Source organism: Drosophila sulfurigaster, chromosome 3, assembly GCF_023558435.1.
Source record: "Drosophila sulfurigaster albostrigata strain 15112-1811.04 chromosome 3, ASM2355843v2, whole genome shotgun sequence".
NCBI lineage: Eukaryota > Metazoa > Arthropoda > Insecta > Diptera > Drosophilidae > Drosophila > Drosophila sulfurigaster.
In genome coordinates, this window is record NC_084883.1 from 32,981,701 (window position 1) to 33,006,266 (window position 24,566).

The 24,566-nt window shown below is 37.9% G+C and overlaps 5 protein-coding genes across 7 annotated transcripts; 1 reads left to right on the forward strand and 4 right to left on the reverse strand.

The window, feature by feature from the left end:
- Positions 1-1,828: 1,828 nt before the first annotated feature.
- LOC133842335 (elongation of very long chain fatty acids protein F-like) lies at positions 1,829-2,812 on the reverse strand. Its single transcript, XM_062275384.1, has 3 exons — positions 2,736-2,812; positions 2,487-2,681; positions 1,829-2,424 (listed from the first exon to the last, which is right to left on the reverse strand). Exons 1-3 carry the CDS (start codon positions 2,788-2,790, stop codon positions 1,865-1,867), a joined length of 810 nt encoding a protein of 269 aa, XP_062131368.1. The 5' UTR covers positions 2,791-2,812; the 3' UTR covers positions 1,829-1,864.
- A 1,000-nt stretch (positions 2,813-3,812) lies between these two features.
- LOC133840029 (elongation of very long chain fatty acids protein F-like) lies at positions 3,813-9,304 on the reverse strand. Its single transcript, XM_062271681.1, has 4 exons — positions 9,262-9,304; positions 9,000-9,194; positions 8,617-8,941; positions 3,813-3,983 (listed from the first exon to the last, which is right to left on the reverse strand). The coding sequence occupies exons 1-4, from the start codon at positions 9,302-9,304 to the stop codon at positions 3,968-3,970; spliced, it is 579 nt and encodes a 192-aa protein (XP_062127665.1). The 3' UTR covers positions 3,813-3,967.
- Positions 9,305-10,514: 1,210 nt separating this feature from the next.
- Positions 10,515-11,597, reverse strand: LOC133845230 (elongation of very long chain fatty acids protein F-like). Its single transcript, XM_062279627.1, has 3 exons — positions 11,494-11,597; positions 11,231-11,425; positions 10,515-11,166 (listed from the first exon to the last, which is right to left on the reverse strand). Exons 1-3 carry the CDS (start codon positions 11,534-11,536, stop codon positions 10,607-10,609), a joined length of 798 nt encoding a protein of 265 aa, XP_062135611.1. The 5' UTR covers positions 11,537-11,597; the 3' UTR covers positions 10,515-10,606.
- Positions 11,598-12,689: 1,092 nt separating this feature from the next.
- Positions 12,690-14,112, forward strand: LOC133841613 (probable 3-hydroxyisobutyrate dehydrogenase, mitochondrial). Its single transcript, XM_062274223.1, has 2 exons — positions 12,690-12,832; positions 12,937-14,112. Exon 2 carries the CDS (start codon positions 12,942-12,944, stop codon positions 13,908-13,910), a length of 969 nt encoding a protein of 322 aa, XP_062130207.1. The 5' UTR covers positions 12,690-12,832; positions 12,937-12,941; the 3' UTR covers positions 13,911-14,112.
- Positions 13,851-23,323, reverse strand: LOC133841606 (multiple C2 and transmembrane domain-containing protein). Of its 3 annotated transcripts, none has more exons than XM_062274213.1 (12): positions 23,028-23,323; positions 22,189-22,880; positions 21,766-21,817; positions 21,497-21,639; positions 20,172-20,369; positions 17,738-17,889; positions 17,159-17,674; positions 16,746-17,105; positions 16,565-16,684; positions 16,307-16,510; positions 16,036-16,243; positions 13,851-15,940 (listed from the first exon to the last, which is right to left on the reverse strand). In XM_062274213.1, the coding sequence occupies exons 1-12, from the start codon at positions 23,104-23,106 to the stop codon at positions 15,860-15,862; spliced, it is 2,805 nt and encodes a 934-aa protein (XP_062130197.1). In that variant the 5' UTR covers positions 23,107-23,323; the 3' UTR covers positions 13,851-15,859. The 3 variants fall into 3 exon arrangements, with proteins under 3 accessions (XP_062130197.1, XP_062130196.1, XP_062130198.1); XM_062274212.1 differs by having other exon boundaries at positions 21,766-21,874; positions 23,028-23,321; XM_062274214.1 differs by lacking the exons at positions 20,172-20,369; positions 21,497-21,639; positions 21,766-21,817; positions 22,189-22,880; positions 23,028-23,323 and adding an exon at positions 17,968-18,300.
- Positions 23,324-24,566: the final 1,243 nt, after the last annotated feature.

Below are 24,566 nucleotides of genomic sequence, written 5' to 3' on the forward strand. Positions count from 1 at the left end.
ACAGCAATTAAATCTTAAACTTTAAATAAAGTGATAAAATTAGCTTGGAGCTTTGTTGTGTTATTGCTGCTATAATCTTCGACCTCTTTTTTTTATTTCATTTCACATTAAGATGATTTTGGTTTTACACGTTGGGGTCTTATGTATGCCTGAATGTAAAAATTGGTAAATAGTGCAATAAATATTGAACCCAAAATAAGTATCACGTAGTGTAGATATTTTGGATATTCACAGCTTGGGTTAAATATTAAAATGTAAACTGAGTGTATCATCACAGTAACAAATTGGAATAATTGAAGTTTGGTTATATACTTCTTCCACCACAAGCTTCCCTTCAGTTCTGGGTAAATTGCAGATATCATATAATAAAAATACATCACTGCATGGACAAATGTATTAAAGAGTGCCATCGACGCAAATTGTCCACCAGTGCCAAATAATCGAATCACCCAATATGGGAGAAAGACCATTAATACGTGATGGTAAACATGCAGCACGGTAATCTGCTTGTAACTTTTTCGTAATACAAAAAATATCGTATCCAGTAGATCAATCATCTTATTGACTACATATATGTAAGAAAACAAGCGTTCTTGGTACTTATAGGGATGATCGTGTGGAAAGGTTGTTATGCATCTTAAATCGTACACCCGCGTATAGAAATGAACTGTAAAAAATAATGGCAAATTTAAACACGAATTAGGAGTCAAATATCTATTGTACTTACTAAGCATTGCGAACATAAGAAAATTGTAGATTACTTGAAATAAGTTGTAGAAAATGATAATTTTCTTGATATCATATGCTTTGCGATGCTCCATATACCTTTTGCCATACTTTAGGACAATGAGAAGGTAGAATACAGATAGAAAAGTCACAGGCCAAGGGGACCCCATAAATGGAAGCTGCGCTACGACAGGATCTATATGAGAGTTATCATTTATGTGTAAGTATTTATTGATTTGTTGTAAAATAGATACAATAGTAACTGACCTGCGTGTGGCAAATCAAATATTTCTTTTATTATTGCGAACATTTTAAAGAACGTGGTGCAGTAAAGGTAATGGAAATACGACTGCGAAAAGAATTCCAACTTTGTATATTTACAGTTCACTCAAGACAATTCTAATTCTGTTTTCCTGCTGCACTTTAATTGATACTTTGTAAATGTAATGGAAACTCTCTTAGCCGGACATTCAGAGCTCTTACAGGTTTTAACCTTGTCACTGACGATCGAAAATATATTATCGCTAACGAAATTGAATTATACAATCGCATACGAAAGAATTGTGCGCAAACACAAAATCACTATTGCATAGTCTGCATTGTTAGGTAATACAAATTAATTGCATTCACTTCCTATTACTCATCGGCGATAAATCTATGATTACTAATGGATACTCTAAAGAATTCCTAATGTTTTGGTGTTCTTCGTTTCTATAACCTTGTGTTGTTATTTCTTCCTAGTTTCCTTAAGAGCTTCAGATGGTCATTTTGATAAGAAGACTTTGAGTGTTTAACACAGACCAAAAATTAGTCTCTGAATTGCTTATTTTTATTTCAATTATTCTGAGAATTTAAGCTTGTATTCTGGTCCAGTCTAACTAACGAGTAAATACACGAGATAATGCTAATTTGACTTAGGTTGTTAAACGCTAATAAATTGACAATTCAATGACCTAAATGAAATGCCTACTGCATTTCCTTATATTCCGTGTCTGACGTCAAAGTTCGCTTTTTATACATTGCACTTTAAATTGAAATCGCATTAGAAGTCAAGTTGAAAAGCTGAAGAACAAATTGAATTCATAATTGTAATGTTTGAGTGATTCACGTTTCGCTGTCATCTTATCTTTATTTGGATTTAATGTTTCTTCTGTTTTCGGGGCTTTACATAAGTTTTGATGTAAAATTTCGTAAACATTACAAGGAATGTAAAAGCTATACCGACAATCATGAAATGTAAAACGAGTGGGTATTTACATTCTGGATTAAATATTAATATATAGAGGGAATGTGATATTATAATAATAAACTGAATTATTTGAAATATGGTTATGCCCTTCTTCCACCACAAGCGGTCCTTCATTCCTGGATAAATGGCTGAAGTCATGTAGTAAAAATACATAATTGTATGAATCAATGTATTAAGCATCGCCGTTGTAATGAATTGTCCGCCAACTCCATAGATTCGATGCACCCACCAGGTGTAATAAACCAGCAGCGCATGATGATAAACATGGAGCACGGTAATCTGTTTGTAACTTTTTCGCAGCACAAAGAAGATAGTATCGAGTAGATCGATAATCTTATTGAATATGAATGCATAGGTTATCGTGCGTTCAATATTCTTAGAGGGATGGTCTAGAGGCAGTACTATCATGCAACTTAAGTCATATGTCGGATCAATGAAATAGTTATAGACTGCAGAAGATAGAGACAAGATTTAGTATAAAAATAAAAGATAATATTGGTGCCACACTTACAACAGAAGCAAAATAGCACACTATTGTAAATCACTTGGAAAATATTGTATCCAATTATAATCTTTGTTATCTCGTATGGATTGCGATTTTCCATAAATTTTTTGCCATATTTCAAGACAATTAGAAGATAAATCAGCATCAGAATTGTGACCGGCCATGCAGATCCCATTAAAGGAAGTTGTGCCCCGATTGGATCTATAACAATTGTCTATAGTAATATATTCAGTTATCTTAAATTAATTTAGTTACCTGGGGCGGGCCAATCAAAAACTTCAAATACTTTTGAAAGCATTCCAATACGCATGATAGGGTTCTGATAGAGGAAATAGAACGACTGCAAGAACTTTTTTTATTGCGAACGACTTTCAGTTTGGTATAGTCATGTTTATTCAAATTCTGCAATACAGAATGACAATAATTACAACACAAACGGGTCGCTATGACCATATAAATAAATAAATAAAAAGGTAATCCGACAGTCGTCAAATTTATACACACATCTTTTAAACGATTTGATTATATTGACACCATCTATGTATCAGGCCAGGGACTTATCAATTCGCCTGGTATATTATTACTTATTAAATTGCCAATTGTTATTGAGTATTCCAAAATCGAGCACACACAAAACTATTCAAAATGCGCTTAGTGCTGTAGAAGAATTAGCACATTTGCTAATTTCTTACATAAATTAATTGTCCGATATCTAATAGAGGAAAACTGTGTTCAATTTAATTTGAATTGACTGGGAAATGTGAATAAAAAACAAATATGATTAACCGCATACTCTTGGATACCTAAAGGAATAAATCAATTTCACGATTAGTTAAGATTAAACAGATGATCTAAACTTCTTATAATACAGGCTTAAAGTTTGTTGAATTAATAATCATGAAAGCGCTTTGGCGTCTTTTTTGAGGATTGAGAAACTTATTGTTCCCGCAAAAAGGATTTTTGCAACCAATCAATTTTTGAAATAAATGAAAACTTGTGTGATATCGACCCCTCTTTTCGAATAAAAACAAAACAATTATATAAAAGCCGCTTGATCGCAGAGTCACACATATAATCAATTAATTTCCTCTGTAAGAAATGGGAGTTATCGACATTACTGACGTCAGTACCCAAAGTTAGTTATTAAGGAAACAACTGAGAAGGGCTTAAGTCAGTTGAAAGTACCGCATAAGGTAAAATAAGGTAAGGTGAAATCAATGAGACTTTTCGCTTGGATCCAAGTATTTATATCCGCTATTCAAAAAGAAGAAGGTAACTCTTATAAGAAAAGTTACAAATAATAATAACTAGAATATAATATATATAATTAAGCACTCTTTTCCCATTTATTAAAATTACATTGGTTTAAAATTATATACAATTCATAATTCCGAATTCTTAATGCTGCTTCTGTTGACGAGCCTTGTTATATGTCTTAATGTAAAAATTCGTAAACATTACAATGAATAATGAAGCAGACAACGAAATCATGAACTGTAAACTCTTTGGGAATTCACATTGTGGATTAAAGAAATATGTATAAACAGATTGTAACAAAACAATAATAAATTGAATTATTTGAATCAGGGTTATGTACTTCTTCCACCAAATACTTCCTTTCAGGCCAGAGTACTTTGCAGAAAGCATGTAATAAAAGTACATCACGGTATGCACAAATGTGTTCAGGAGTCCCATGACCATAAATTGTGCTCCTACTCCGTAGAATCTAACCACCCAATATATGACAAAGACCATCAAAACATGGTGGTAGACGTGCAGTCCTGTAATCTGCTTGTAACTCTTTCGAAGCACAAAGAAGATGGTATCCAAAAGATCTATTACCTTATTGATAAAATAAATATAGGCTAATGCTCTTTCAGTATTCTTATTGGGATGGTCCAGAGCAATAGTTGGCATGCAATCCAAGTTGTATATTGGTTTAATGAAGAAGACGTAGACTAAAAAGAACAGTAGAGTATATTGTTAGTTAGTTAATTATTCTAATGTAATACTTACTTGCAGAAGAAAACATAAGAAAATTATAAATAACTTGGAATAGATTATACCAAATTATTATTTTAGTAATGTTAAAAGGTTGGCGGTTCTTCATAAATAGTTTGCCACATTTTAAGACAAAGAAAAGGTAGCTAATAAGTATAATCATGATGGGCCAAGCAGATCCCAGAAGTGGAAGCTTCGCTGCGACAGGATCTAATTAATGGAAACATAGAAGCTTAGAAATATAATTAATTTCAATAAATGGAATAAGTTCAATTACCAGCTGGGGGCAGATCCAGTATGGCGAATAATTTCGAAATCATTGCAATGGATAACGTCCAGTTTAGCCAAAGGAAAAAGTACGAGTGCTAGAACTATCTTCATAGTGAATGTCTTCGCTTGTCATGTTTTGCTTGGTCATGTTTATTCATATTACTTGTTTACACCTTGTCATTGCGTTAATCACAATCATGTCGATATGCTGGTATACACATGTCCAAGTATTTAGAATGTTAATACAAAATTTAACAAAAATAATTTTATGGGGTATCCCATGAGCGAGTACACTCAAAGCCATTTAAAATGCACTTAGAAGAAGTTTGGATTTGTAATACACTTGCATATTTAAAGTTTGACTACAAACCTTTGAATTTTTCAGCTAAAGCAATTGCGACCCGTAGTAAGTAGAAGTTTTTCCTATTATAAAAGTCTTTCTTAAATAACTTTACAATATTTATCTGATCTGACTTTTATCAGGAATCTTAATACCTATGTAAGTTTTTATGTATGTACCAAAAATCGCAACTATAGCTTCAAACTTACGCTTGTTATTCGTTTTTTGTCTTTTTGTGCGGGCGATACTCTCTGAGATCTAGGTGTTCATACAGACGAACGGACAGACGGACAAACGGACTGACTGTCATGGTTATATCGTCTCGGCTGTTGACGCTGATCACGAATATATTTATATACTTTATGGGATCGTAGATGCCTGTTACACATATTTCCTGGAGGTATAAAGTTATAATACCCTTATTTCATATGGGTAGAGCTGTGAAGTTTGTTCGTATGTATAAACCTTAATCCATCCATTGCCACTTCGAATGAAGATATTTCAGAAATAAATAAATATAGTAAATAAATATACAGAATAATTAATGTTAAAATATTTTCTTCTGAGCTATTCAGCCAATTAAGTTTTGCTGTACCGATTAGGAACACTACCAATTTTCTTCCGCTTTTCATTCCAAGTAGAACTAACTAGCTATGCTTACCATAATAATCTCCAGAACGTAATTTGCTGTAGTACATCAATTCCTCAACTTAAAATATTAATATTACAATATCTACATATATAGTATTTAGTTATTTTTGTCTATGTATGTTATATATATAATATATACATATTATTATTTTTATACCCGCTACCCATAGGGTAGAAGGGAATTATAACTTTGTGCCGGCAGGAAATGTATGTATGTAACAGGTAGAACGAGGCATCTCCGACCCTATAAAGTATATATATTTTTGATCAGCGTCAACAGCCGAGACGATCTAGCCATGTCCGTCTGTGTGCGTCTGTCCGTCCGACCGTATGAAACACTGGATTTCAGAGACTATAAGAGATAGAGCTATAATTATATAATATACAATAATTACTATTCCTGAAAATTTGGTTGCAATCAGATAAAAATTGTCGAAGTTATTAAAGAAATACTTTTGTATGGGCAAAAACGCCTACTTACTAGGGGTCTTAGTTGCTTTGGCTGACAATCTGGTTTATTGTGAGGTCTATGGTATATTTATAATGCGGTAGGTACTATATCGATATACCAAACATACCATTTGGTATATTTTTAATATTTTTGCAGTATATTCGGTATACTTTGAGAAAAATATCGCCAAATATATTTCTTTTATTCAAAATGGGTAGCGGGTATCTCACAGTCGAGTACACTCGACTGTAGCTTTCTTACATGTTTCTTTTAGTATAGTATTAGTAGTTTTATTTCCTTAGTTGTCCAACGTCCTATTAAGTGTTCGCGGTTTTCGAGACCTAGATTTTCGTTTGTTTGGGGAATCTGTTATTGTTTTGAGCGCGTTAGTGGTAGCGATTAATTCATGATGTATTGTTGAGTATAGTGGACTACACTTTGGGCCCTCTTCAGGGTGACTGTTTAGTAGGTCCAGTGCTTCCTGGATTTGACTCAGGCCTACTGCACCTACTAATTTTGTTGAAGATGTCTGTAACTTCCCAGTCCCCTATGAATGGTCACTGTCTGAGCGTTCGTGTAGTGTGTAATGTCCATCGTAGCTTCGGTTATTGTCCATAGTAATACCCTTTGAGTGTTATGATTTGATGTTACTTTTGTGTACGATTCTTCTTTGTTAAATCTTGGGGAAAGTTTTGAACCTAAACGAGTGTTTACGTTTACATATATTTCTTGTCCTGGCTCATAAGTTATTATTTCGTTTCTGCTTTTGTTGTGGAATTGTAAATTTTTATTTTGTGCTATCTTGAGTTTGTCAATATTGTCTTGCCTGGCCTGTTCGTACTGCTCTGGGTTGTCGTGACTCTCCTTCCGAAGAATACCCTTAATATTGCTTTTTGTTGTGGAGTGGAAAGAGTAGTTATATTCGTATATGGCTCTATCCAGGAGTTCTTCAAAGGTTCTATGGTGATTTTCTTTCTGTAATTATCTCATTACTTCGGAAAGTGTCGAATGGAACCTTTCTTCTTGTCCATTACCCGTACTTTTATATGGTGGCGCAGTGTAAATTATGATATTTAACTGATCCTCAAGCATGAATTTTATAGACCTTGAGTTGAGAGATTTCTCATTATCTATTACGACGAACCTAGGAACTCCATAGTAGAAAATAATGTCCCTAAGTGGTGTTCGAATGTCTTCTATTGCTTTCGAATTGATTATGCGTGCCTGTGTTAATTTTGAGAATTGCTATAAAAACTAAATGGCTTTTGGTTGAGTAAATGTCGATGTGAATGATGTGACCGGGATATTCTGGTATTGAAGTTCTTTTCAGTTCGGGATTAGGGGGGATGTCGGTCATATTTAGATTCCTTACAAATCTTGCATTGCCTTACTATGTTGCTTATTTTTTGCTTCATTTTGGGGAAGTATAATTTTTCTGCTAATTGGATTTTATTTTCTTCGGCACTGCGGTGTGCTCTATTGTGGATTTTGAGGATTTAACTGCTCCTATTGTCTAGATTTGCTGGTGAGATCTTCAATCATTGATTGAGAGAATCGGGTTTTGACGTTTTTGAAATATTTAGAATATAATAGTTGTATTTTCCCTCAGTTGTTTCGATGCAATTTATAACCGAAGGGTTGAGGCATTTTTTAAGAGTTTCTACTAATTCTCTTTCGTTAAATTCTTTTTTTGTATATTTCGTGTCGATGGAACGTGGGGAATAGTATAGAGAATATGTAGTCGGATTTATCTCATTTGTTTAGAAATATTTGGTTCTAGAAAACGTTAATAGGGACTTCTGGGTATTAGCTCAGTTTCTTTGTTTCAGCAGCGGCGTTGACAGCGCTGCTTCTGGTTGTTGAACTGGGTGCAATGCTTGATATTCCTGGAATTGCTTGCTCCGGCATGTGGCGAATATGTTGGGCAACTTGGTTTGGGTCTTCCATATTCAAAATATTTGCACTCGGCGCATGCTGAATCTGCATATTGGACTCGTGGGATTTATCGTTTGGGTTTCGAAATGTTTTGTGTGTTAACTTATATATATTTTTGAATGGGGATCGAAGGACTGTAGAGTTCCTAAACTATTTTTATTTCGATCAGGTAAGACTAAACCTCTATGCCTCTGCCATTTATTTAAATTACATTAGATCTTTGAACTATAATAACTATAATAATTTCGAACTCTTAATGCTGTTTCTGATGACGGGCCGTGTGATATGTCTTAATGTAAAAATTCGTAAACATTACAAAGAATAATGAACCATTCAACAAGAGAATGATCTGTAAACTCTTTGGGAATTCACATTGTGAATTAAAGAAATATATATAAACACCTTGCGACAATCCAATAGTAAATTGAATTAGTTGAATCAGGGTTATGTACTTCTTCCACCAAATACTTCCTTTCAGGCCAGAGTACTTCGCAGAAAGCATGTAATAAAAATACATCACGGTATGCACAAATGTGTTTAGGAGTCCCATGACCATAAATTGTGCTCCTACTCCGTAGAATCTAACCACCCAATATATGACAAAGATCATCACTACATGGTGGTAGACGTGCAGTCCTGTAATCTGCTTGTAACTCTTTCGAAGCACAAAGAAGATGGTATCCAAAAGATCTATTATCTTATTGATGAAATAAATATAGGATAATGCTCTTTCAGTATTCTTATTGGGATGGTCCAGAGCAAGAGTTGGCATGCAATCCAAGTTGTATATTGGTTTAATGAAGAAGACGTAGACTAAAAAGAACAATAGAGTATATTGTTAAGTAGATAATTTATCGAATGTCATACTTACTTCCAGCAGAAAAAGTTAGAAAATTATAAATAACTTGGAATAGATTATACCAAATTATTATTTTAGTTATGTTAAAAGGTTGGCGGTTCTCCATAAATAGTTTGCCACATTTTAAGACAAAGAAAAGGTAGCTAATAAGTATAATCAAGATGGGCCAAGCAGATCCCAGAAGTGGAAGCTTCGCTGCGATAGGATCTAATTAATGAAAACATAGAAGCTTAGAAATATAATTAATTTCAATAAATGGAATAAGTTCAATTACCAGCTGGGGGCAGATCCAGTATGGCGAATAATTTCGAAATCATTGCAGTTTAGCCAAAGAAAAAGTACGACTGCTAGAACTATTTTCATGGTGGAAGACTTTGCTTGTCATGATTTGCTTTGTCATGTTTATTCATATTCTCTTTACACCTTGTTATTGCGTTAATATCATCACGATGTCGATATGCTGGAATACACAAGTATTTAGAATGTTAATACAAAATTAAACAATAATGATTTTATAGGGTATCCCAAAAACGAGTACACCTAAAGCCATTTAAAATGCGCTTTGCTCTGTAGAAGAACTTTGGATTTGTAATATATGTACTTGCATATTAAAAGATTGATTACAAACATTTGATTTCATCATCTAAAGCAATTAAGACCCGTCGTAAGTAGAAATTTTTCGCATAACAAAAAGTCTTTCTTAAATAATAATATTTATCTGATCTGACTTTTATTGGGAATCTTAATTCCTATGTATGTTTTTATGTATGTACCAAAAATTGCAACTTTAGCTTAATGTCGTTCGTTTTTTGTCGTTTTGTGGAAGCGAAAGTGAGCGTAAAAGCTATCGGAAAATAATTATATATGCATCTCTTATACTCTCTGAGATCTAGGTGGTCATACAGACGAACGGACAGACGGACAGATAGACTGACTGTCATGGTTATATCGTCTCGACTGTTGATGCTGATCACGAATATATATACTTTATGGGATCGTAGATGCCTGTTACACATATTATATTTCCCGGAGGTATAAAGTTATAATACCCTTTTTTCATATGGGTAGAGCTGTGAAGTTTGTTCGTATGTAAAAACCTTGTAAACCTTCCGATTATCGCTTGGTTATCACTGGTAACTTGATGATAATGGCGTTAGTACGTCAAAAAGTTCTAATTCTATATTCGATAAGCTTATATATTTTCTTTGTTATTCCAAATACATACAAAAATTATATATTAAAAATACTAAAGTTTACCGACGGCTATATTTGGAATATTCATAAACATTAAAAATATATCAGGTTTTAAAACAAAAGCACCTACGTCCCAAGAGCAACAGCCATTTTTTTTCTATAGCATATATGGACCATATCGTGTGTCCCTTGACATGGTTTGAATAAATATAACATTTAGTTTTTTTTTGGGAACAGACAGAAAGGCCAAAATCTAGCATATACACTTTTTTTTCAAAAAAATGGCAATTGAAAGTTTCCAATCTTTTTTTTTGTATAACGGATAGGTAGGACATAATCAACAATCTTTATTATTTTTTTTTTTTGGCATTTATTAAAATTACGTTAGATCTGCGAATTATATAGATTTAATAATTTCGAATTCCCTAATGCTGTTTTTGTGGACGAGGCGTGGTATACGTCTTAATATAAAAACTCGTGAACATTACAATGAATAAAGAAGAACATGACGAAAGCAAAAACTGTAAACTCGTTGGGAATTTACATTGTGGATTAAAGAAATATATATAAACACATTGTGACAATACAATAATAAATTGAATTATTTGAATCAGGGTTATGTACTTCTTCCACCAAATACTTCCTTTCAGGCCAGAGTACTTTGCAGAAACCATGTAATAAAAGTACATCACGGTGTGCACAAATGTGTTTAGAAGTCCCATGATCATAAATTGTCCTCCGACTCCATAGAATCTAACCACCCAATATATGACAAAGACCATCAAAACATGGTGGAAGACGTGCAGTACTGTAATCTGCTTGTAACTCTTTCGAAGCACAAAGAAGATGGTATCCAAAAGATCTATTATCTTATTGATGAAATAAATATAGGCTAATGCTCTTTCAGTATTCTTATTGGGATGGTCCAGAGCAATAGTTGGCATACAATCCAAGTCGTACATTGGTTTAATTAAGAAGAAGTAGACTAAAATGAGAAAGAAAAGCTTATAGTGGGTTGTATAGTAATCATAATCAAATTTAATACTTACATCCACCAGAAAACATAAGAAAATTATAAATAACTTGAAAAATATTATACCAAATTAGTATTTTTGTTAAATTAAACGGTTTTCGGCCCTCCATAAATATTTTGCCCCATTTTAAGACAAAGACAAGATAGCTTAAAAGTAGAATTGTTGTGGGCCATGCAGATCCCAGAAATGGAAGTTTCGCTGCGACAGGATCTAGTGAGTGAAAACGAATAATTAATGATTGAATTATTAAATTTGAAGATCGAAATGAGTCAAATTACCTGCTGCAGGCAGAAAAAATACCCCAAGCACTCTCGAAAACATTTCAAAAAATAATGTGTGGTCTAGGAAAGTAAAAACTCGACTGCGAAAGCCATTTCCAAAGGTAAATAATTAAATAGGTGATTTATGTAGGTCTCTAGAAATAATACCTTATAGAGCTTCTAAAACAATACATAAATATTAATTTTATGCAAATACACCGAATATATTGTTACAATTACAATTGCTTGTGCTGTTTTATTTAAAATATAGAAAGACTTTTTTCCAGTGGACAGCATTGAAGCAGTGTGAGAATAAAGTGCGAATAAAAATAACACAACTGCTGTCAAGACATAAATAAATAAGTTTTAGAACATTGGAAAGTTAAATATTTAGAATGCGATGTTCCCAATATGGTAATAGTAAAAAATAGAAATTTATTTAATGCAGAAAAATAAATATAGAATAATCGAATACAAATTATTTGTTAGAAAAACCCAAAATACAAATGATTATTATTTATAATAAATGTAAGTGGTTAATCTCTCAAAGCTCTATAATTGGTAATAATATGGGGTTTCCTCGGATATGATTTGTGAAACTTGAGGAAGCTTTATTAGTTTTAAGAAATATTCTTTTCGTTAGCGAATCTCTCAATTGATCTCTAACTTTACTATTTTTTTTTAATTTGGTTTGAAAAATAATAATTTTTGATGTTCTAATAATGTAAGCATATGTGTGGACACAGTATACCCCATATGGCGACTCAACGAGTGTAGAGTATGAAAAGAATTTAATTCAACTAGCAGATACATATAAACATATAGAAGCTTTCAAGTGTCTGACAGTTTGACAAGCACTGGCCAGCAGCTTTTGTTCAAGCAATCATACACAGTGTATGTTACACACACATGCGCACCCATTTTTTTGCTGTTGCCGTGCCCCCCTTCGCGATTCTCATATGCCCATTCCAGTCTCAGCATCAGCCGATGTCTGCAAGCGAATGATAAGTTCGCAGTTTTGCCACGGCGCGTGTTGTTTGATTTAGAATCAACCTCACGCCGTGAGAGCTTTTGCCCCCACTGGAAGTTCTTGCTCTCCGATTCGCTCACAGAGAGCGAGCACGTTCCGATCTGGCAGTGTTGTCGACGCAACTAAGGCAGCAAAATTGCTATTCTCAGCCGGTTTTACTAAACGTTGCGTTGTGGCGATGACAACCCTGGCACACGCGCTGGAAAGAAGCCGCATTACGTGACACTAAATGTCGCCTGTTGGGCAAACGGCCAGTTTAGTGTGCTTTTGGCAGTGTTCCGATCGTGTAGAAACCATCAGCAGTTGTCAATCTCCTTTTTGCCACAGGTGGGTGTGTTCACTTTTCTTGTAGATTGATGAGGGAGGGGAGGAAAGGCAGGCAGGCATACTTGGTCTCTAGTTGCTTACATAACACGATCTCTCAATTCCAGTTATCATGTCGCTTCGCATTGTATCGCAGTCCCTAGTGAACGCCTGGAGCCAGACTCTGGTGCGTGGAATGTCCACACAGGGCGGCTCCAAGAACATTGGCTTCGTCGGTCTGGGTAACATGGGCGGCCATATGGCCAGCAATCTGATCAAGGCTGGTCACAAGCTCCATGTGTTCGATATCTCGAAACCTGCATGCGACAATCTAAAGGCAAAGGGCGCCACTGTATACACAAAGACCTCGGAGCTGGCCAAGAACTCAGACTTTGTCATCACCATGCTGCCCAACAACGACATCGTCGATGCTTCGTACGAGGAGATGACCGCCGATGGCGTCAACAAGAACACCTTCTTCATTGACTCCTCCACCATTGATCCCACACTGGTGAAGTCGCTGCAGAAGCGCATTAGCGCCAAGGGTGCTCGCTTCATCGATGCCCCCGTCTCCGGCGGTGTTCCCGGCGCCGAACAGGCCACGTTGACCTTCATGGTCGGCGGCACTGAGGCTGAGTACAACACCGTCAAGGCTGTGCTCGAGTGCATGGGCAAGCGCATCACCCACTGCGGTGACTATGGCATGGGTCAGGCTGCCAAATTGGCCAACAACATGATGCTGGCCATCTCGATGATTGGTGTCTCTGAGGCCATGAATCTGGCCATGCGCCTGGGTCTGAATCCCAACACATTCGCTGAGATTATCAACTCGTCCACTGGCCGCTGCTGGGCCTCAGAGCTTTACAATCCCGTGCCCGGCGTAACTCCCACTGCACCAGCCAACCGCGACTACGCTGGCGGTTTCTCCACCGATCTGATCACCAAGGATTTGGGTCTGGCCTCCGGTGTGGCCACCTCCTCGAACACTCCCATTCCCATGGGCGCACTCGCTCATCAAATCTATCGCAACCTCAAGTCCAAGGGTCTGGGCAACAAGGACTTCTCCATTGTCTATGACTACATGAAGAACGACAAGAACTAAATAGCCTTTGTTTCTCTTGGCTATATTGGAAGGCTTCCACCCACCAGTTTTGCATTTATGGGGCTCCATTAAATTGTGGCTCTCGACTTTTTTAGGGCTTCCCGTGTTACGATTTTGATTTGCATTTCTTATATGTACGTTCTATAGCGTTTGATTTAGTTGATCACAATGCTGATGTTATATTAAAAATTAATTCGTATTATCTGTTAATTGTTTTTATCTTTCGTTACGGAAAAATTTGTGATTGTGATTGCATAACCGTGGTGATAATTAATCTAGGGTATAGCTATACCTTGACTATGTTTCGAGTGGAACTATCTGGCTGATAAGCAAATTTAAAACAGCTGTCTCGCTGACAGGTACCATTATGGGGGGCGAATTTATGATTGGCAGGTATAGCGTAATTTCCAGCACGGGTCGAGAGCTTTCCATTCCAAATTGGAAGACCATGTGGAGTCAATTAGAAGCATAAAAAGCGTTTGCAAGTAAACAAAGATTTGAGCAAAACAAACAGCAATAAACATACAGAACGAACACAATGTAAATTCAAAAGCTCTGCGTTTGAGAGCCACTGAAACGTAAGAAGAACCACAATGTAAGCACAATAGTTTACGGTTGAAGAGTCACAGGGGGAGCGCACACGTACAGTTGAAGAGTCAGTGAATGAAAGCTTTGGTGACTTGTGAGTTGTTGAGCGAAATCCAAAAATATTTGTATATTGTATTTTTGCTGTCATATTTTGAAAAATAACAAACTTAACTTACATGTATGTAGGTGCTAATAATTAATGTTAATTAATTAATTAATTAGATTTTGTTCCTTATGCATTTTTTTGTATTGTATATAAAAACTTTGTTGCGGGAGTATAAAATAGTTAGACTATCTAATTGTTTTGTCATGCATTATCATCGGAGTTTCATTGGATCATGGCATCCTAAACATACATATTATATGTAAGTAGTTTGTAGCATTAAAATTTATAATTAGGACTTAGGTATTCGAAAATGTTTTGAACAATAAATATATATGTATGTATATATTAATAGTAGAGCTATATATCCATAAGGTTAATTGGTTTTTGGATAATTTGTAAGCATATAAAAAGCCTTAAATGATCGAGTGCAATGGATTTATAATTTAAATACATTCAGATCGTAGGGAACTTGTAAAGTAATGTAAATTTAAAGGTATCTGTGTTGGTATTTATGTTTGTATGTATATAGTAAATGTAAGTAAATATTTTGGATAAGCCACATAGTACATCTAGTTGCAATTCTTTGAAAAATATCACAAATCGAAATATACAATAAATAATTAACCATTCTCGTTCGCATAAAGGAATTGCTCGGTTGTTGTTGTTGTTGTTGCTGGTAATTAGTAGTATTAGGTAGGTAGATTGTTAATTAAATACATTTAGATACAGATTCAAAAAGATAAGTTCAACTTTAGGTACGGTACACTCACAGGTTCTATAAGTATAAAGTACAATATTCTGTTCGATTCGCATTTTTGTTGTTGTTGTTTTTTTTTGTGTTTTATGTATTTACAAAATTTGTGAGTGTTGCTTTGTGTAAATAGTTTCATATTTTTGATTTTGTTGTTGTTTAGTTACTGCGATTAACAAACAAATAGATTCTGAAAATACTTGAGAGTTAAGCAAAAACTTTTGGTGCATAAACGTTGACGTTGCCATGGAACTTGCTCTTGTGCCTTACTTGTATCATTTCTAATTCATTTATCTAGATATCTATATTTATATACGCCATATTTATGGCTTGAATACACTAATCGCCTTGGCTCAGACTGAGGCTCTTGGCCTGGCCGAACTTGTGCTTCAGTTGATTTGTGTTGGCGCGGAAGCGTGTCGTCATCTGTTGCACCAGATGCTGTGGACCAGAAGATGCGCTGGACTGCAGCGACGCCATTGCCGCATCAGCGCTGGTTATAGACTATGATCCTTTGAGCTTCTTTTTAGGATTGTTGCGCGCTTGATCGGTGGGCGCCGACGGTGGCAGTTCCCTGAATTGATTCTGTTGGTCAAAAATAAAAAAAGATACAAATTAGAAATTTTGGAGGAAAATATAGTTTAAGATATTGCCTTAATTCGTATAATTTATTCACTTACAATTGCTTCATTGTCGGGCACACGCGATAGGAAGTCCAGCAGCTCGTTGTTCGGTATGGTGTTGGGTCGCAGAATGCGTCGGGAGAACTTCATGAAGCCCCAGAAGAGCAACAGCCAACGCAGCGGCACAAAATGCAGCACAAATATTGCACCCAGCAGCAGCACAACTGCCAGCCAGGTCAGTTCGGGGACGGAAAAGTTGAATGTGCTGTAGAGAAAATATAACAAATGAGCTCTGACAACATCTCGAATATAATCTGATTGAGCTTACTTGATGGTGCTCTCGGCTAGAGAGGCCAGGTAGCCAATGGTATTCTGTACGGTCTGGGATACTTCTTGTATGGCCTGAAGACGCTCTTTAATTGACTTTTTCTCCTCCTTCTCTTTGTCATCGTCGTCATCCTCATCATAATCGTAGTCATAGTGCCCAGCATTGGCATCTGTAGTGCCAGTGATGAGCCTAATCAACCACTTTCTGCAAGGAAATGATTTAGCAATATATTCCCATCTTGGTTTACAGCTAACTTACTTCAGTATGATGAGCAGAAGCACGAGGGGAACTGTCTCCAGATCGCCATAGACGCAGGCCACGATCCACAACACAAAGGCAATGCTAGAACGCACAGGCGATTCCCACTCGAAGCAGCTTCTGTTAGTGAAAGAAAGGTATTAATATTTGAAATCTCTTCTCTTCTTTTACAATCCCTTACTGCACGTAGCGCGCAGCCTCCAAGATGTCCATGATGACCTCCTTGAGGCGATTGACATTGCGCAGGAATAGCTGACGCTTGAACTTTGCCTCCTGCTGGATAAGTTTCTCCTCCTTGGGTTGCAGGGCTCGACACACTGCGCGCACCTCGTTCCAGACCACCGTGAGTTCCAGCTGAATCTGTGGCGAGTTGCCCTTAGCACGCACACAGAGATTCTTATCCTTCAGAGTGTACCAACGCTTGACGCCACTCTTGATGCGCAGCAGGGGAATGACTAGTTTGCCCAGGAACTCGACACGATGATCGCGATCCTCATCGTAGACTGTAACCTCCAGCACCTGTGTGATGTCCTTGACATTGCTGTGAATCAACAGAAGTTAAGTAATTTCCCAAGATAGACTTGTCACACTTACAAGGTGAATATCTTGTTCCAGTTGGGCGTCAGCGTTTTGTATTCGGTTTGGGTCTGCAGTCGAGCATTCCCCAGCTCCAGGACACAGAATGGATCGGATTTTCCCCCGATATCCGCGGCAGCTAGCCCTGTGGCGCCAAATACCTTCACCGTGAGATGTCCGACATCCCGGAGATTCTGCAGACTGCGCAGGAAGCGATAGCGATCACGCAGCTGTTGCGTCTCACGCGGATCCTCCTTGAATGCCTTGAGGTCGCTGATGGTCTCCAGGGCTGTGGTGCCACTGATGGTAAGCATGAGAAACACCTCGCCGGAGCAATCCTCGAGAGGTTTCCAGATGCCATGCGTATTCTCGCGCTGGAAGACGCTCAGATCGATGTTGGCCTTGCCAAAGAGTGTGTTACGATTCCAGAGTGCCAGCTCCAGATTCTGATCCTCATCGAACAGATGCAAATCGAACTGTTCCAGCCAACGTTCCGTCCAGGAAGACTTTGTCTTGTATTTCTCGTTGCCCAGCCTAGCACAAAACACAATGCGATTAAGCTGCAATACTCTAATGCAAGTGGCGGGGAAAACTCACCGAAACTTAAAGTGTGTGTCAATCAGCTTATTGCCATCCTCGGCCAGCGGCAGATCTTTGGCCTTGACCAAAAGTATGGTCACCACCGAGCTCCAGATTTGCGATTTCAAGCGCTTCGATGACTCAGCCAGTTTGGAATTGCGTTGAAAATGCTGTAAACAATATGTTGTAAATTATATTGTATTGTAGAAAAGGCAATTGAAATTCATAATCGGAAACTATTGTTTGACCTCCTTAAGCTCCTCGCAGCCCAGCTCGAGCTGCTCACGTAGCTCGCTGTGCTGTTGGCGCAGTCGCTTGAGCAACATGCGCGGCCCAAACCGAATGGGACTAGGCCAATCCATAATCTTCACCACACAATACTTTACTTCACTTCACTTCACTTCTCTACACTTCAATTCGTTTGAGTTTATGTTGAATTGAGTTGAGTTCAGTTCAGTTCGATTGAAGCGCCTCACAATGACTGCAGTCAATTTGTTTGGCGTCGTCACACTTCCAATGTTTATACTTTACTCTTGATTCTATTTAAAATTGAGCATATTCCCTGGGGCGTAGAACTTGCCACACGCAATATCAAAGAGTACAGCTCGTCTGTTCTCCCCTTAAGCATTTCCCGTCTCAGTCTGCTCAGCGATAAGCTCGTTTCGCTGATAGCTAGCTCAACTCAAGAATTGGGACTGTGAGTAACTCGTGTGGATGGTAGAAGGTGGATTGTGGATTGTGACTTGTGGATTCAAAGTACATTTTCGTGTTATTCATTACCTCTCTGAGGTCTATGCTTTTAAAGACTGCGCATGTAATGCTTGAGAAAAAATATGCGCACCAGCTGCTATGCTTTGTATAAACAGGGAAAATAAATTTTCAAGTATTCAACATAAGATTGTATTTAAAGTTATTCAGCCAGTTTTTTATATGTGTTAGTTTTTTGCCTTTAGAGCTTACAGTATTTATTGTGCCGCTGAGTATCTGTTAGCCGAGCAGTCTTTTTCGCACATTTTCAAATGCTGAAAGCTTTTGTAACACTTGAGAGTAACTCCTCAAGCACACTAATGATTTTAATTCGAAATTTTTGTTATTTTAGTTTTTTTTATCTAATTCTACTTCAGAGTAAGATAACATTGTAATTTAATGCCAAAGCAGTTTAGACTTATGGGCTGATCTTGACAGTAACAAATTTAACAAATACAATTTTGTACTTTGATTATCAAGCCCTAACAAATGTTTTATTATTTAGTTATCTTGAAGGCTAGAGTAATAACACAAAACGTAACAAACTTATGGTACTTCTTAAAAAAATGTTGCTCCAATCCCTTTGGAGCAATACATTGTACCTAGAGTTGTATTCCGTCTGAATGTATCTTAATTAGTTGAAAGTCTAAATAGGTGCTAGCACTGTAAATAAACATTATTGTTCTTTTAGTCTTTTATATATTATATTTCCTTAAAGCTTATAAAAAACAATTAAAAATAAACCTAGTCTTCATATTACAGCGTATTATAAAATTCGTCTATTTCATATTAAGCCTAATTTTATAAAAATAAAAACAATAAAAAAAATTACAATCATTCTATTACAGGGTATTTTAAAAGTCGTCAAATTTTTCACAATATCTCTCCAAATTACATGGCAGAGTATATTATATTCGTTGCCCGGCAATTAACTCAGTCTATTTCAATGTTTTGTTTGCATTTTATTTCAGCGTATTTTCCCTTTGTCATCGTGGGTTTCGCTTCATAGTTGTTGTTGTTGTCGTTATTTTTGTTGTGTTTAGCGTGATAGTTGTTTTTGTTATGTTTGTTACTCTTGTTGTTGTTTTTGTTTAAGTTGAGCGCTTTATACGTAATTGTAATGAGCGCTCAACGAGCTGCGATCAAAAGCTGTTGCCGCATTGCGAGGCAGTCGAAACAATAGCTGCCCCCTTTTTTGTGGCGGGACTTAGACAACAGTCGCATGTGTGGCGCAGGTCGAGGTGAAGGTGGAGTTGCTGTGGTTGTTGCTGTTGTTAGTGCTGTGACTGTCACTGTAGCCAAAGGTGAGGAAGTTGCATGTTTGCTTTTTGCTTTTGGCTTTTGGCGCTTAGTCAGCGAGATTTGCGAGCTAATTGGCAGAATGACTTGATGTGTCATAAATAAAGTTCGTATAAATAGGAAAGACTAACAAGTACATTTATCCCAAAATGCGGGCAATTAGGAATGTCAGCCAAAAGCTGAAGCCGAAGCTGGAGCTTAACAATCGCTTATTGTGCCAAAGCAAAAAAGGGAAAGGAAAAGGTCGCGTAGTCGGAAGTATCTGTTTGGCGTCTGCTGTGAATGTATCTGACATTTGACTTCCGCTTGCGTCTCGTCAATTCATCAGCGCTTAACAAATTGAGCGCCAAATTCAATGTGACATGGCCCCCTCTTCCCCTGTCCCGTCACTTTGTCGTCAACTTACCATTTCCTTGTCCTCCTGACTGCGTGGCCACAGCGTCAGATTGATGAGTATCTCGCCCATGCTGAGGCCCGGTTCGCCGTTGTTCGTATCGCTCAGCTGCAGATTGATATCTTCCGCCTTGCCCAACTCCAGTTGAGTGAGATCGATTTTCGCCGAGCCCATGAAATCATCCTGCAGTCCCCAATCGTAGTCAAAAACCTGCGGGAATTGATATTGGTATTTGGTATTTGGTTTTACACATTGCCCAAAACGGAAATTGACTTCTGCTAACTGTTTGCATTTCCAACAGAGACTACAGCAATTTGCCAAATTGAAGGTTGCCTAACTTGTGTGTTGGCTAACAATAATGTTGCTTGTTTATGCCGATGCGGCAATGAATTTTCACATTTTGCTACGAGGTGTACATGATGCATTTTAAATGTAGTATTTATTTATGAGCATTTATTTATTTTAGTTTAAGAAAACTTTTGTCTAGATTTCGATTTCGCTTTAAGCTTAAATGCTTTAGTTTGAAACTTTAGTATAAACTTTGAGTTAAGTTTGAGTAAATATAATTAGGCTTCAAAGTTATATCTTTTTTATTTAATTTCATGAGAGAAAAGTCCAATAAACAATAGTTAAAGTATTCTTCTGCACATCAATTTTGAATAAGCTTTTAAATGCAAATTATTTAAATGCTGTTGTGGAACTTAAATTAATCCAAGAAATTAAATTAAGAATTGAAATCATATAAAATCTGTAAGACAAGGTTCTCTCGAGAATTTTATCCTCTAATTCGTGTAAATATTTCCATTTTATAGTTATCGTATTTCCCTTTTTTGCAATGTGGGTCATTGCAGCTTGTTCATTTATTTTAATTTAAAATATAATATAAAATATAATATAATATAATATTCTCGTTTATCCTTTGTACATTCTTAGATTGGTATTTTTCTAGTCCATTTATTAGACATTTTTATTGTTATGCGACCTGTGGATGCTAAATAAAATCTGTATTTTGTTTGCTAATTTGAGGAAATATTTCAAATTTATGCACAGCATTTACAACACATTTCATACTTCTCCCCAATTGCATTTTGTATCATTTATTTAATGTACTGTAAGTAAAATCAATTCTCTTTGAACTTCATGATGCCACACACAAGCTATACATTTAATTTTTCAAAGCTGCTGTCAAAACTTTATTGCAACTATGTTAATCTTGCTTTAAGCTAACTCACAAATTTGCTAAGTTCTTCTCGGGATTTCACTTTTGCTGTTTTCTGCACTTGCTTAATACAATATTCAAGTAATTTTATGTGCCACCCTCGGTAGCCACAGCTCACCTTGACAATAATCGGTTGAAACGGGTCCTCGACGGGCACAATGAAGACCTCGTCCCACACTGGATTGAGGTCGCGGTGTATTGTGCGCGACTTGTGTAACAATCGTCCGCCCACCTTGAATTTGACATAAGGATCACTCAGTCCTGACAGGGACAGAGATAGAGATAGAGATAGAGAGAAAGAGAGACTTGAGTGAGCATCACACAGAGCAGAGCTGACAGTTGACAGGTAAAAGAACCGAGGTTGGGAACATTTCCTTTGTGGCTTACCGTTCTTGTCCATGGCAACCAGGTCGCAGCCGGACTTGAGATGGACGCGCAGCTGAAAGAAGACGAATTGTCGTAATTGAGCCTCACGCTTGCGGCGCAGCTCATCGGCCTGCGCCAGTTGCGGTTGTAGTTAGTGGTATTATCGGCATCGTTATCGTTATCGATAGTCGCCGTAGTTGCATTTAGTACAGTTGCGTTGCGTGCGTTGGCAAATAACGAAAAAAGAAGCGTAAAGAAAATTTCCGAAATTTCGTTTTAGTTTTTTTGTGAATTTGTACTACGTAAAAATAAAGCAATCCAATTGATGAAATGCAAACGATAAACAAACAAAAACGGAAAACGGAAAAAGGAAACGGAAACGAGAACAACAAGAACGGAAACGAAAACGAAAACGAAAAAGAAGCGCTTGCATGGGACACTTACCTGCAGTGCATCCAACTGCTGTTGAGCGGATGCACTCGACGAGACCATGGCAACATGCCCATTGCCATTCTCGGGCTGCTCATCGATGCGACCCTCCATGGAGCCGCCAAAGCGTTGAATCACCTGCGCCATTTTCGCCGTGGCACGAAAGTCACGGGCCAGCGGCGAACCTCCAATTATGGTGGTGGCTCTGTGTCGCGGACTTTGGGTTACGGAGCTGCTCTCCGAACTGTAGTCGGCGGCATAGTCGGTGCTCTCTTCGAGAAAATCGCTCGGTGACTTGCGTCCGATGCGATCTTTGCTCTTGGCCCGACTCCAGCGATGCCGCAGATTGTTGAAGAAGCCGTGCGTCTTCTGCAGCACACCCGCACCACTTGCAACACTGCCCCCTGAGCCACCGGTGGCACCACTGCTGGCAATGCCACCGGCCAGCTGCTGCGATGCGGCGCTTTTGGCGCGTTTCGGTGATATGTGCGGCGATTCGTTGCTGTGGCAATCGTGGCCATTCAATTCGGATGCGGATTTGCTGAGATGCTTGCCCAGGCGCTGCTGCAACTGCGGCGAACCCTGCGGCGAGATGCCTACCCCACTCGGTGGCGAGGCGTTGGCGCTGACATCAATGCTGCCACCGGCTGCCAATCGGCTGCTGCTGCTGCAAGGTCGCTCCTCGCGCTCCACGTAGTGAATGCGTGCTGCAAGAGGGAAGGGAAAGAGAGAGAGAGATTGGAGTGGCTTTTAGCGTTTTGATATGTGTGGCACGCAATTGGCGTGGCAACTCAATAATCGATTTAACAGTTTTGCGATCGACTCTGCACGCCGCATGACATCAGCAGCAGTACCTGCAACGACTGGAAAGATTTTGTTGATTCTGTGGCACAGCGCGAATGTGGCATGCCTCTTAGTAGGCTTTGTTTGCATCGCTATCAAGGCGCGGCATCAATAATTGAACACTTGCACACAAGTAGTCGTAGTACACAGTAGTGCAGTAACACACCGCCCCCCACTTTAATTTGCAGCTTTGCAAACTTGATTTACACTTGCACTGGGGATGCTGCCACTATTTTTGCATAAGCACACACAAAGGAAAACAAAAAGAAAATCAAAATATTCGCAAAGCGTGCCGAGGCAACGTTTTTGCGAGTTGCGCGAGACGCGAACTGCACAGCAGCAGCGCTCCTAAAAGACTGCTACAGTTTTTGTGTGTTTTGTGTGAGCGGCCGAAGCGAAAGCCAAGCAAAGCAGAGCAAAGCCAACGCGGGCGTTGTTGTTGTTGTTAGCGCCATCTATAGGTCATGCTCGGCAACATTCATACACTCGCCTCTTAGATTGTAATACTTTCAAGTGGCGAACTGTGGGTGAGTTGTTTGGCATTGAACATGAAGCACAAGACATGCCCCACTCTCTCAGTGTATGTGTGTGTGTGTGAGCATGTGTTAATACAACTGTGGGCGTTGCGGGGGGGCGTTGTGGCATTATTGCGGCGTTTGCTGCTGCATTATTAATGTCTGATGTGGCGATGCTGCAACACAAATTGGAAAGCGCCACCAGCTGCCATCATAAAATGCAAATGCGGACAGACACACACACACACATATACAACTCGTGCATAAGCTTTACGCACTCGAAAAAGCTTTGGCTGCCCTCGGCGGTTTTTTGTTATGAATGAAAATCATTTTAAATTTCTGTTGTTGTTTTCCTTTCATACATATTTTTTGGCAAGCCGAAAGGACAAGCAAAGGACAGCGGCGCATTCACTTGTATTTTACATAAGCGCTGAAAACCACTTTGCCAAGGACTTCATTTAATCATATTTAAGGCTGTGGCCCAACAACACAAGCATTTCTTTTTAATTAATTTAATGCAATTTCTGTAGGTGCGCTCGAAATTAGCGTGTACTTATTGTGATGATTACAAGGCGTGCCTCGCCTTGTCTGCCCTCTCGCCTAAGCTGCGGTCTCTGCCCCCGCGGTTAAAGTGCTCCCACATGACTTGACTCCCTGGGGAGTTGTTGTCCTGGTGTCTTGATGTCTTGGTGTTGAGCATTTAAATAGCATAAATATTCTATTAGTCGACAATTTGACTGAGCTTTTGTTATTTCATCGTGACGTTCACGCAAACACATGTCCGCATATTTACGACGCCAGTGTAAATAGTTTATGCAAAATGTTCTGCATAATTTAGGGCGCACAATTTAATGACACCCTGTTGTTTATGTAGCTGTGGCAAAAGCCGCTTATGGAATGCAAAAAAATAGGTCAATGTGAGGGATGGAGAAACATTTTGAAGTTGCTGAATGATATCGACAACGATAATTATGCTGCATACTATCGATAGTATAATTTTAAGATAATTTTGCTGATTAAATTAAATTGTATTGA

What these genes read in the sequence shown, in the direction of transcription:
- LOC133840029 (XM_062271681.1), bottom strand. Translation starts at nt 9,304, where the DNA reads ATGATTTCGAAATTATTCGCCATACTGGATCTGCCCCCAGCTG. An exon ending in ACTGGATCTGCCCCCAGCTG is followed by an intron (nt 9,195 to 9,261) that starts GTAATTGAACTT and finishes TTCATTAATTAG; the next exon opens with ATCCTATCGCAGCGAAGCTT. An exon ending in TCTAACTTTTTCTGCTGGAA is followed by an intron (nt 8,942 to 8,999) that starts GTAAGTATGACA and finishes TGTTCTTTTTAG; the next exon opens with TCTACGTCTTCTTCATTAAA.
- LOC133845230 (XM_062279627.1), bottom strand. Translation starts at nt 11,536, where the DNA reads ATGTTTTCGAGAGTGCTTGGGGTATTTTTTCTGCCTGCAGCAG. An exon ending in ATTTTTTCTGCCTGCAGCAG is followed by an intron (nt 11,426 to 11,493) that starts GTAATTTGACTC and finishes TTCACTCACTAG; the next exon opens with ATCCTGTCGCAGCGAAACTT. An exon ending in TCTTATGTTTTCTGGTGGAT is followed by an intron (nt 11,167 to 11,230) that starts GTAAGTATTAAA and finishes TTCTCATTTTAG; the next exon opens with TCTACTTCTTCTTAATTAAA.
- LOC133841606 (XM_062274212.1), bottom strand. Translation starts at nt 23,106, where the DNA reads ATGCAAACAAAGCCTACTAAGAGGCATGCCACATTCGCGCTGTGCCAC. An exon ending in GACACACACTTTAAGTTTCG is followed by an intron (nt 17,675 to 17,737) that starts GTGAGTTTTCCC and finishes GTTTTGTGCTAG; the next exon opens with GCTGGGCAACGAGAAATACA. An exon ending in CTAGCCGAGAGCACCATCAA is followed by an intron (nt 16,244 to 16,306) that starts GTAAGCTCAATC and finishes TTTTCTCTACAG; the next exon opens with CACATTCAACTTTTCCGTCC.
- LOC133841613 (XM_062274223.1), top strand. Translation starts at nt 12,942, where the DNA reads ATGTCGCTTCGCATTGTATCGCAGTCCCTAGTGAACGCCTGGAGCCAG.
- LOC133842335 (XM_062275384.1), bottom strand. Translation starts at nt 2,790, where the DNA reads ATGCGTATTGGAATGCTTTCAAAAGTATTTGAAGTTTTTGATTGGCCC. An exon ending in TTTTGATTGGCCCGCCCCAG is followed by an intron (nt 2,682 to 2,735) that starts GTAACTAAATTA and finishes CAATTGTTATAG; the next exon opens with ATCCAATCGGGGCACAACTT. An exon ending in TGTGCTATTTTGCTTCTGTT is followed by an intron (nt 2,425 to 2,486) that starts GTAAGTGTGGCA and finishes TATCTTCTGCAG; the next exon opens with TCTATAACTATTTCATTGAT.